Genomic DNA, 12628 nt, shown 5'->3' with positions numbered 1-12628 from the left:
AAGAAAATAAAGAACTAAGGGTTGTGGGGAGGTTAACTGAGAATTAAAACCATTGTTTCTAAATCTCCAGGAAATAAAAAATGTAGCCTTCCGGAAAACTCAATAGATGCACTCTGGGAAAACTATGATGTGCTCTTACAATAGTACTCCATTTTCTCCCACCTTACACGTCTTCATTTCACTCTTTGTCACAATATGATAAACTCATATTCAGGGCGGGAATAAGTGTTAAGAGCTGAACGTGCACAGTCTGGAGGAAGACAATTTGCATCCTTAATAGGCCGCATCCATGAGAGTCTGTATTGTGTTGCCATAGTTACAAGTCGTTAAGCCGGCTCTCTTAAATCCATGCTGTGTAATTGCAATGCAACTTAAGTCTCCCAAGTATCTCTCATAAACATTTTTATGTTTATCAGAATTGTTTACTGCAGTTGCTCAGCTCAGTCATGTATTTTGAAATCTTCTTTCATCTGAATCTGTTTCATCTCTGTTTTATGAACAATAATATGTGAAATGATAGATATTCAAAGATAGTTATACAGTACTATATAACCTACATGCATTCCACATTTACCTCCAAGCATTATCAGATAACGATGTACATTAAGATATACATCAAGACCAGGCACTCCAGAACCTTCTGATCAAATTAATTGCCTGTGGCAGCAGAGAATGTAATCATCTGCCTTGCCAATGAAACTATCAGCCCCATCACGAGGAGAAGGCAGGAACACAGTAGCAATGTTTCCTGCCTCACACTCAACCTCTGAGCACTGCAATTGGCATGTCACACCACTGATAGGAGAGGAAAACTTGACAGTTGAAGAGGAACACTGGGAAATGCTTAATTCCCCACTGAGTGGCTCATAGGGAAAACATGCAATGTCTAACTGTATACTATCTAATATGATAGCATCAGAAGGAAATCTTCCTGATTGTCTACAGTACATGCTCTTGTCTTCCCACTGGGTTTACCTAGCCGTGTCTGATGTACAGGAGCAATTGGAGAATATAATGTGATTCACTATGCGCCTCTTGTGTCATTTTTATGCAATTATCCACATGATGAAAATTGCTTTTCATGCAGTCAAATCAACCATTAAGCATGAAGTCTATTTGACACCTCTTTGACAAGTGCAAAGCGTAACCTTGATCAGTTCCCACTATGCTGATCGATATTAATCCACAGGAAATATCCTATCATCATTATCATCAAATCAGTGTTATTGATCTTTGAGACGGATCCATTAAAGGACCATTTAAAATGATGTTGTTGTCGAGGTCAACAGAACATCATATGGAAATGTTTAGCTGTGCACATCTCAATCTGTTGATGTTCAATACGGCATGTCCACCATTTGTATGGAAATACTGCTGTTTGAACTGAAGAAGATTTTTCTGGAACAAATCAGACGTGTTGGCCTGAAACAATCTGTTACTAAAATGTGTTTCTGCCTCAGAGCCAAATGTGGAGGAGCTGTTGGTACACTGAGATAATGTGTGATTGACAGCACATCACACATGCACAGGTCAAATTCCCAGCAGGGAAGATGGAGAGAGGAAGAGAAAGAGAGATTGGACTGGTAAATTGGGAGAAAGCGAGAGGGGGGCGGGGAGGGGGGGCGGGGACGGGAAACAGAGGAAGAGAGAATGACTAGCTCTTAATTATCGCATACATAGGCAAGAAGTCTCTACTGTGGCTCATCATTACAGAGCTCAAGGAGAGAATTGGTCTGGTGGAACCAGGTTGTCCTCCAGCATCTCTCATTTAGGGGAGGCCAGACAATGTTTTTGGAGACAAATCAAGACTGCAGCAGAACCAGACTGAAAACAAAGTTAGTTTGTTCAATGAGAGGCACTGATATAAGGGTTAATGATAATAATAATAATAATAATAATACATTTTATTTGATTGGTGCCTTTCTGGACACCCAAGGTCACCTTACAGTAAACTAAAAATACATTAAAAGTGCAATAACAGTACAATTAAAATCAAGGAGATAAAAAAGGCATGCAACATGTTCAAACATAATAACATAGGACAAAATGGCAACAACAAGACATAAACAGCATAAAAATACAGGGTATAAAACAACAAGACAGGGAACGAAGACTAAGAACACTATTAGCTACCTCACTGAATCATCTAAATGAACGCATCTTCAGGTGCTCAGGCTACTGCAAGCTCACAAGGTGGCTGGGTTGGGCACGAAGCTTGATTTGGGCTTTGGGCCCACCATACAGACACATAACCTTGGTGAGCTCTGCAGGCAGTGTGGATCATACTGTAGGAGGGAACTGTGCTTGCTGGGAGGCAGCCACAATACCACTAGCTGAACACCCTTAAAAGAAGAGCCAGCTTCCATGTCTGTTGGCTGTGGGCGATGCCGCACCATGCATTCCATTCTCAGGCATCTGCCACCAGTCCAGAGAGGCAAGGGGAGGGAGGGAGGGAGGGAGGGAGGGAAGGAAGGGCAGAATGGACCTTTATGTCTGTTATCGACAGGAGACTACCATTGTTGAATAGCCAAAATGACACATGAAAAAACACTTTGACTGCAGTGTACTGTAAACTAACATAATTTTATTTGAAAGAACCGCACTGAATTTGAGTTATTGCTGTTTCACAAATGTTCCCTTCTCACTTGCTGCCCAAGTAGATGAATGTGTCACTCTGAATTTTGTTCAATTATACGGATGAATTTGCAAAGCAAAGCAAATCCCTATCCAGACTACAGTATCAGTATTAGGAGATGTTTTTAATTGTAATATATAAACAAAAGAATAGATTAGATTAATGTCCTGACTGACTTAATTGGATCGTAAAATGATGATGCCTCCCTTTTTAATTAATGTGCAATGCCACAGTGGCCCCTATTGCGATTACTGTGTAAGAGTATCTGGGGAATTCTATGATTAATTTGACGTTGAAACCCATCTATAGCATTTAATTCCCATGTGAGGAATGAACATCTTTAGTTGATGGTAGGCATATCATAGCAAAGGAACTATGGATTTTTTTTCTGTCTATGCAATACCATGCTCTCTCTCTCTCTCACTGTATACAGGGTAAAATACTAGCACTTTATACTGTACTGTACATATTTGTTGACAGAGTGGCCCATACTGTAACCCTTCAAAAATATTAATCTTTGACAACAATTAGTTTGACAGCACTAAACTAGACAGAGAGGCTGGCCAGAGTGTTTCCCTGGCAATATGAATCCTTTCATGAATGTCTGTCAGGTTTTGACGTGCAAACATTCTGACATTTGATCCAGACCTTGAAATCTTGTGTTCGCACTCACTAGAGTGCTATTTTCACCAACAGTTTTCAATGTGTGCATGAAGAAGTCACATTGATTTTGGCTACAGTAAGGTAAGGATCACAGTCAAACCTATAGTACACAGTCAGGGTGAGATACAGCCTTAGTGGTGCTGGATGCTTTGTGGTTGGTAACTGTAGAAGCCACTGAGCTGTAGTATACAGTAGGTTAAAAGTCTAGTGCATAATTTAAGGCATTTAAGAAGATGGGTTGAAACTCAGGCACAGCTGTACAGGCATTCCAGTCCCTAATGGTTGTTTATGTTTTGGCTTCCCATCAATGATCTATCCCAAGAAGCAGCCTTGTAGACCCTAATTACAGCATGCTGTGCTGCTGTTTTGGAGCGAGTCCCCCTTCCATAAGCTTCTAATAAGCTTTTGAGTGTTCATCTCTGGAGAGTGGCACCTGATTGAGTTGGCACCTCACACTTGGGTCTGTCCTCTCCCGGTTCTCCTACAAACATGTTAAGAAATAGGTTAATCCCAAGCCCCGCATGCCCCCCCCCCTCCCCTCCGTAGGGGAGAACGTCAGAGAGAGACGATCAGCTCCGTCTCCTCTCCTCCCTGGTGTCGATCTCCCTCCTCTCTCCTTGGTGGGATATTTTTTTTTCTTTTTCATGTTTGTGTTTTCTCTCTGTACTCTGTTGATGAGAAATCAATCACTGAGTCCCTGGAGGAGCACCAGCTGGTCTTTGAATCGGGTGTGCCGTTTGGCCTTGTGTGTAGATTGGCTCCGCTTTTCTTTTCTTTTTTTTCTTCATTCGTTTTATCTTCAAATTAATTCCCCACCTTGACTCAACACCCCAACCTAAAAAGAAAACAAACAAATGATATCTTGGCCCACAGCTAAGCCAAACACACTGTGCTGCCTTTATTTATCACTGAATGTTTTTGCTCTGTTTGTGTTGGGGAGTATGTACTATACTGTACTGTAGTAAGTGTGCAGTGAGTATTGGGGTGTTGATGGAAAAATTGGCATAGTATAAAGTGGTGTGACGCTGATGTTGGAGGTTTTGTAGTTTGGGTGTCAGTGGCTAAGCAGATGCAAGGCTTTTACAGTAGGTCAGAGTGCACAGCACTCGAAAGACACCATAAGGTTGTTCCCTTCTTCTCTCTGCAGGGATCTCCAACTTTGCCGCACCCACTATATCTGTGTGTATTTTCCTTGTGTCTTCATCTATCTAACTCTTTTTTTTTCCTAACTGGAAAAGTGCTTTGGTGTTTCCACTGGGTTTCTACTTGATAATTAACACCCTCCCTGTGATATAATTAACACAGATGAATGACTTAAAAGGGATAAACTAAATTCTTAAAGGAGAGAAGAGAAAAAGGCTGATAGAAGAGAGGGAATAACTAGGAGAGAAGTGCAGAGAAATTGCAATTAAAAGCGGGGAAAAAGACTAAACACAAGGGGGAAGTGAGGGGAAGCAGGGAAGTGACTTGAACATTCACACGAGAACACAAGCCACGCTTTCATCACACAGACGCACATCTCCCTCTGTTTATGCTTTCAAGGTTTTTTTTCCCCCCAATTCTGTTTCTTTGAAATAACAGAATTACTGGTGTGACTTGGGCAGGGAAACATAAGTTCAAAGAATGAGATCCCATAACTATAAAAGTACAGTATAGAGTTCTGGAATATGTGTGGGGCTTTGAATATCTCTGGCTGTTTGTTCTTTTTTTTTCTTTTTTTTCTGTAGGATTGTTTGTGAGGAAAGATATAGTGGAGCTGGGTTTGATGAAATACACACAGGAGCTGAATGATGGAACTGATAGAAAGATAGATGGAAATGATTTTGATGAGAGTTGTACAGCGCTTTACGTGCAGCACAGAGGTATTCCATTTCTTCAGCTCCAATGCCCTGTTAAAGCAATCTGAGTGAGTGAGAACACCGTTTCTTTTTTCTCGTTCAGACTTGGGAGTTGAATCAAAGTAGAATTGTAATTATATTTGACTTGCATTAAACACAGACCATTTCTTGAGGTGCTGAAGAAAGTTTAAGTTCCCTGGGGCCGTGGAAAATAGAATCAACGCAGCGTTCGTTGCTTTCAGCGACTTTCCACACCAAAAGCTTCCTTGTGTTCTTGGGTTGTTTGTTCTTTAGGGTTCGGCAAATCAGGGAGTTGTTTGCTCTTTTGTAAACATGCTCATTGCTACTGATGGGTGATGGGTGTGATGAATAAAGATGTGACTGAGTGATCTTTTTGTTTAAGCATTAGCACCGAAAGAAATGGTAAGGGTTTGTTTCTAAACTCAGTATATTTTTGCAGCCTTTCTCTCTGGGTCTCCTTGTGAATTTCGTTTGTGTCTTGGTAATTATATAGCTTAAAGCATTGTGCTAGACAGAATTAGCCCATTTTTAAAGTTAAATCCCCAATCTTATCTCCAATTAGCATTTTCTAGACTATGAGTAATCATGTCCTCACATTCCTCTGTGTCTTGCATTTGTTTTCGGTAAAACCATTGGCTTCAACCTTAGGGGAGTGTCTTTGTGTGTGTGTGTGTGTGTGTACTGTATGTCTCACACACACACACACACACACACACACACACACACGGACAGACCGACAGACGCATGTGCATTTAGGAGAAGATCAAAGATCTTTGCTTGAGAAGCTGGGCAAGCTGTGGTCTTACTCTCCATGCAAAGCCTCAGTGGAGGCTTTAAAACCCCAGAGCATTTGGCAGAACAATATGTACTGTAAACAATACATCATCTATGCATGTGAGAGACAAATGTCCTGTCTAAGTGTCAGCCATGTTGTGCTAGATTACCCACTGTCACTGTAGGCTGTCTCTGTTTCCACCATGTGAGCAATCAAGGCATCAATATAGGCCAGACGGCAGTTTGAAAACAATGGACATCCGGAAGGATTTATACCATCTTTATTGAAAATATGTCAATTTCAACAGACATCAATGAGACATGTGATATTTATGTTTGTTTGCATGGTGATGAATCAACAAACACAAGTAGGTGTTACTACTGTGTAATAGTACTAACCCTAACCCTAACTATTAATACAGCCAACACTCTAAACAAAACACGTCCTCATTACCATTCATCACTGTTTCAGTGATATACTGTAGGCCTATGTGGTGTAGCACTGACATTGTGTCAAGATTGCCAAACAAGTTTGAACTAAAGCACTTAACTTAAGTGCTTAACTTAAAGTGTGTGGATTAAGTTAATTGGAACAATATTTAATCTATCATGTAAATGCAAACATGACAAAGTTGGGGACGACAGGTGATAGCTCCTCGATTAAATTCAGCTCCTGGTCTGGTTAAAAATGTCTCTCTTGTATCTTGTTGTACTGTACAGTATGTTCCATGAATATCCCGCTTGACCATAACTGACCAAAATGCCCAACTGAAAATAAAACAAAAGTTAGCAGATTGTATTGTTTTGACATATTAATACCTATGGAAAATCCTATCAAACATTGAAGAAGGGTCTAAGGAATCTAGTCTGAGGACAGCTCCTCACTTCAGCTGCAGCCACTAACACCAGGCGATTTCTCTCTGAACTTAGAGAGGTTTATCGGGGACAGTGTCCCTTGTTACGTGTTTGGCAATATGGTCGGAGAGATAACTCTTGGAAAAGGCATGTTTTATCCCGCTGGCGACAGCTGTGAAAACGCAATCATTCGAGTATGAACTCTGAAGGATGCCTTAAGGATCCCACATTGACAAGGCTGTTTTCCCCTTAAAATAAAATGCATGATGAATTATTGACGTGCGTGCTTGGAGAGGAATCTCAACTCTCTGGTAGTCAAGGCCACAACTGACAATATGCAAGGACATCGTTTTTAATCTCTTTTCAAGATGGGAGAGGAGATTGAGAATAGAAGATCAGCATTAGATCATGAATACAGTATAGTTACCTTAGTAACTGATTGTTCTCTTGTTGTTTCCCTCAGGAGTACACCATTGACGTGTTCTTTCGTCAGAGCTGGAGGGATGAGAGGTTGAAGTTTGATGGACCAATGCAGGTTCTCCCTCTGAACAACCTTCTAGCCAGTAAGATCTGGACTCCAGACACTTTCTTCCACAATGGGAAGAAATCTGTGGCTCACAACATGACCACTCCCAACAAACTGCTGCGACTGGTGGACAATGGCACCCTTCTGTACACAATGAGGTGAGTCACTTGAGGTCTCAAGTGAGAAAACCAGCATTGCCCCTTTACTCTTATAACTCCACGTCATACTTTTACAGTTATTAAAAACCACTGAGAATGTTTTTTTTTGCTGTGCTGGCAGATCGAGCCTGGGCTCCAGTGTAATGTTTGTGACATGGTTGGAGTCTGAGGTGGGAGAGGTTGCCTTAGGCCAGCTCCTGGAGTGACCTGTACACAGAGGTGCTTTGATGAATGACTGGGAATTGAATTGTGGATGGCTGGTCCAGGAGCTATCTAGAGTGATGTGTCTGCCTGCCAGGGGAGCGACTGGTCATTCCCAGCATCCAGCTTGACACAGCAGCAGCACAGCAGCACATGCTTCATGGATAGATAGCCATTGTAGTGTAGAGTTTAGTTACTGTACTGTAAGCTCTTCCATCCTTACTTATACTAGTAAAGTACTGTTCGCCCTGAGAACAGCAGCTTTTAGAGGACACTCATTCAGTACACTACACAGTTCAGTATACTGCTACAGTACATTATATGTATATGCACAGTACGGTAGCTATTGAGAATCTTTCAACACATTTGAGTAGATGTAGTGCCTATCTTAGAAAGCTGTACTAGCACGAACTACTTAATCACTTACTTACAGTACAGAATGAACCTTCCCTCCACAATCTCATCATCAAGTATTGCTTTTGAATTGCTTGACATTACTGTATAACCCTTAATCAAAACTCCAAATCTAAGTAGGGCTCTTCATTTTGTAGTGACGTTTGTCCACAGGGACTCTGATGCTGATAATGAAAGTAGCTCTCAGGTACAGTTAATTTGGCTGTGAATTTCATGCTGCAGTTTTCACATTGAAAGGGTGATGGAACTATTCTTTTTTAGGCTGGGTCTTTTTTGAGTTCATTTGATGTGTCTGTAATTCTCCCGAGGCTAAGAATAACATTTGAATTTGGATGGATTATTAAAAGGCCTGTCACTTGTTCATTTGCAAGTAAAGATAGCATGTGGCAAGGCCTTTTGGCTATTTTAGACACTGTGCTCAGGCAAACAAGATGCATAAAGTGAAACTAATTCTGGAGCGCCAAAGTTGCACTCTGTACATTAGAATAAGACCAAAACCTTATTTGATTTCATTTAATTTCATTTATTCTGAAAATACAGTATCTCTTTTCAGTTGTCATCATCGTTGTATTGCTACTAGGATTATTACAGCACTCGGCAATTCCCTGAAGATGTCCCATGTATTGTTTTCATAAAATAAATGAGAAAAGCAGAAAGCGAGCCAGTGTTCAATGTTTCGGCTAGTTGACTTTCCATCTTTACCACCATCACCCTACCGTACAGTACAGTACATGTCAGTGATTGTTGCATATGCATTGCACTCTGTTTCAATACAGTCTGTCACACCATTGCATCTACGATACCCCTGATCTAGTGCCACAACCAAACTGGAACCCTTACACGACAAAATAAAACACTTAGGTTGCATAATAGGTTTCCTTGGAGGGTTGAAAAGTATACCTACTGTACGATAGGTCTGACACATAGAAAAACATGTTTAAGCCTGCAAAATGTGCAAAATGTCACCTTTTGTTCTCGTATTGCAGTGTGTTGTGGTGTATACGCCTCTGTGTGGTGGCATTGTGAGAGGAGGCTGAATAATTGATCCCAGGCTACGTGTTTGTAGCTGTTCCTCACTAGCAGGTCTCCTCACTCAGAGTTCCTCCGGTTGTATCTTAAAGACAGGCTACAGTTGTTTCTAACAGCATTTTACAGAGAGTGCATTATGTTTTCATGAATTAAAGAAATCTGTGTGCACAGACTGCCTGCGGTTTATGTGACTGATACAAAAGATAGATTACACTTCCATTGCATCCACCCTGCAAGCTGACTCAAAGGCATCCTCTAAGCTACGGCAGAAAACAAAGAGCTTTTTCCTTTCTTTACTTAGGAGCAAAGCCCAGATCAAATACAATAGCAGTTATGTACAGTATTGTACAGTGGAAAGCCATACATTGCCATGTACAGTAGAGTACCACACATTTTCTTATGTTGTCAGTAGTTACAGTATGTTACTCTCTGATTATGCGTCATGGAAACTCATTAAAGCACCACTGTACAAAGAAGATTTGATCATATTAGTGAATGAAGGTCCCAGTCGGGTTTTTTTTTTTTAAGCATTCAGGGTCCCCCTTTTTAATGTCTCATGTTCACAGCAGCATTATTAAAGGAAATACAGTACATGTCAAAAACAGCAACAGAACCCTTATGTGTGAAATGACAGAAAGGGCCTGGTAATGCTGTTGTAGTCTCAATCAGAAAGTCACAACAGAATTTCTTATAAAACTAAACAGTCTCATTCTGCAGAGGTAAGCACTTCTGCCGACGCAGGAGCAGACAACGTGCTGGGAGAGGGAGAAAATCAATATGCCAAGATACAAAAAGAACAAGAGAGACACTGATTGTGGTTTTGTTTAGCGAATCAGACAGCATGGTGCAGTCTCATCAAAGCCTGGGCCAAAGTCACACTGCTTATGAGCTGCAGAACTCCACCGCGCCATCCACCGTCACCAGCTATATTCAGCCCTGATTGGCTCCACAAGGGCAGGTATGCTGGGAACAGTCAGCACCGCCTTTATGAATTAACTACAGTACAGTATATCTGCTGCTTGTTTTAGGAGGGTGCAATGCAGCTAGCAGAGAAAAAATAAAGTTATAAAAGAAGCTCTGCCCCCCCCCCCCCCCCCCCTACCTGTATCCTCTAGTTCTACTGCACTGTCTGTGTCTCACCCTCTGTGTCTCCCTGTGTCTCACCTTCTGTGTCTCCCTGTGTCTCACCCTCTGTGTTTCCCTGTGTCTCACCCTCTGTGTCTCCCTGTGTCTCACCCTCTGTGTCTCCCTGTGTCTCACCTTCTGTGTCTCCCTGTGTCTCACCCTCTGTGTTTCCCTGTGTCTCACCCTCTGTGTCTCACCCTCTGTGTCTCACCCTCTGTGTCTCCCTGTGTCTCACCCTCTGTATCTCCCTGTGTCTCACCCTCTGTGTCTCATCTGTAATGTTTAGTATTTTCTGGCCCTGATACTCCTACCATAGTACCACTCAGAGTAGATACCTCTCTAGTCTATTCTGTAACATTGTTTAGTAGGAGAGAAGATGTCTGTTCATAGCAGGAAAAAACAGAGATGGGAGACGCCAGAGGGTTCACTCAGCATCCATTTCCATCCACAGTCTTTGGAAAAATAAGGACTGGGTCGGATTTTCAATGCTGGGAAACAACAGGAGGGCTGTGAACATGAGTTTGTTACTAGTATCTGCACATTGCTCTTATTGATTTGAGCTAAACGTGTGTAATGTCCAGGGTCTTACAATATGTTCACCACACAGTGGAGCATGTGTCGCCCACCAATCGAGAAAAAAACACTTCATTTAAATAGTGACTGCTATGCACATGCGCAGTTTGACGAGATCTTCTGCGCTTGTGAATAATTGCCAATACACATGAAAAAAAGTACTTGTGACACAATTTAAAATATCTTCCCACTAACCTGCACTTCGTTGTCCAGCTAATTTCACACATTTATATTACGAAATATGAAACCTATCACTGACAAAATGCCTGCAGTGGCTACGTTGCTAGTTTGAACAGGGGTGAAGGGGTGAACAGCGGCTAATGTACCAGATATCTGGTTAAACCCACGGCCAGAACATCTAAAAAGAAGCTATCTAAGATATAGAAGAAAATTAAATCTAAAACAAAGCTCAGACGATAATGATGAAGCATGCTACCCTGCGATCTGACTGTCACCGTTGTCACGTTCCTGCAGATGTGCTGGTGTCGTGGATGTGCTTGAGGGGGCTCCATCTATTATGGGGGATAGGCTGGGCTGACAGCGCTGCGGAAACACAGGTGGTGCAGCTCCACCATCACAGCCCACATGCTGCAGGTATCACACACATATGTTCCATGTTCACTGGATTGATGGCGTTACCTAGGGATGAGTGACTGTTAATTTAGGACCCTCTTAGCGCCTCAGGGAGGGAGTATACATCCTTGGGAGTGTCTTGAGGTGTGCAGCTGGAGCTCAGGAGCTGGCATTCAAGACGAACAAGGAAATGCACTTATCTGCTTTTTGAAATATTATCATATGGCCATGGTCAATATATTTCCATGAAATGGATCCTCTCTGAATACTGATTTAAAACATGAGAGGATACAGGTTATCTTAGATACGGTGTAGCTTATTAAGCAATGACAATCTACATCATGTCTCTGTGCTTTAAAAAAACTAGATTAAAAAAAATCTAAGCCCCTCTCTATTTCACTTGGCAGGGTATAAAAGGTGTACTTACCCCCCCCCCTTCCCTTCCTCCTTTAAGTTCCCCTTGACCTCTCTGTGACATTCCCATCCAGCTCGGGCAGTGAGCCTCAGCAGTTTGTTAGCCTGGGATTAGCCCAGCGGTGGACTGCCCAGGAGCACAGCCTGGCTCCAGCCTGGCTCTCCCTTCCTGTCACAGCCCCTCGCCTGGCCCGGGCCCAGCACTCGATATGGGGGTGGCAGGGGTTAGGATTTAATTGCATGTACAGAGCTATAACAGGCACTCTCTTTTGGTGCCTGTTGGCAAAGCTCTGTCACAGAGCCAACACTGATGTCTCCACCTTGTATGGGGATGAGAGTCACTGGCCTGGCAGGGAGGGGGCAGGCACGGGGGTGTAGTCACAGGGGTGTAGACACGGCCGTGGGGGTAGATGGTGGGGGGGGTGGATAGATAGTTTAAGGACAAGCATTTCTTTCTAGTCATGTTGTTGATGGTTACACGGATGGTCATGTCGGAACCCAGGGCCTGACTTAGTGAGACTACACGAATGGAGATGGCTATTAATTGCCGTCTGGGAGGAGTTGTTGCGCATGGAGGTCTTGAGGTTACCTCGACTACGCAGCCTTGGAATGTCAAGCGTAATAGGGGGTTGTGCTGTTTGTTTGCTCTCTCAGTGTGTGCCAGCTCTGTACTGTGCAGTTGTCCCTGCCAATGTAGTCACCTGTAAATGGCACCTTACCAGGGTCAGCCGTATGAAACAGCAGCCTGGGCCCTGGGATCTACAGTGTTCTGTAGGTCAGGGGAGGCTGGTGGTGGTAGACCTCCACTAGCCTTGCTGTAGCTAGCTGT

General features: G+C 42.6%; 1 protein-coding gene across 2 annotated transcripts in view; it reads left to right on the top strand.

The window, feature by feature from the left end:
* gabra3 (gamma-aminobutyric acid type A receptor subunit alpha3) overlaps window positions 1–12628 on the top strand; it is a gene marked incomplete at both ends in the record, with an annotated part of 52988 nt that overhangs the window by 16870 nt on the left and 23490 nt on the right. For both annotated transcript variants that reach the window (XM_083665047.1, XM_083665048.1), the window contains one exon: window positions 7250–7470. In XM_083665047.1, the coding sequence (XP_083521173.1) occupies window positions 7250–7470 (221 nt within the window). The remainder of the gene's footprint in view (window positions 1–7249; window positions 7471–12628) is intronic.

The sequence above is a fragment of the Argentina silus genome (assembly GCF_951799395.1).
Source record: "Argentina silus genome assembly, chromosome: 2".
Classification (NCBI taxonomy): Eukaryota; Metazoa; Chordata; class Actinopteri; order Argentiniformes; family Argentinidae; genus Argentina; species Argentina silus.
The sequence above is the reverse complement of the archived record's forward strand: the minus strand, read 5'-3'. Positions and strand labels throughout refer to the sequence as shown.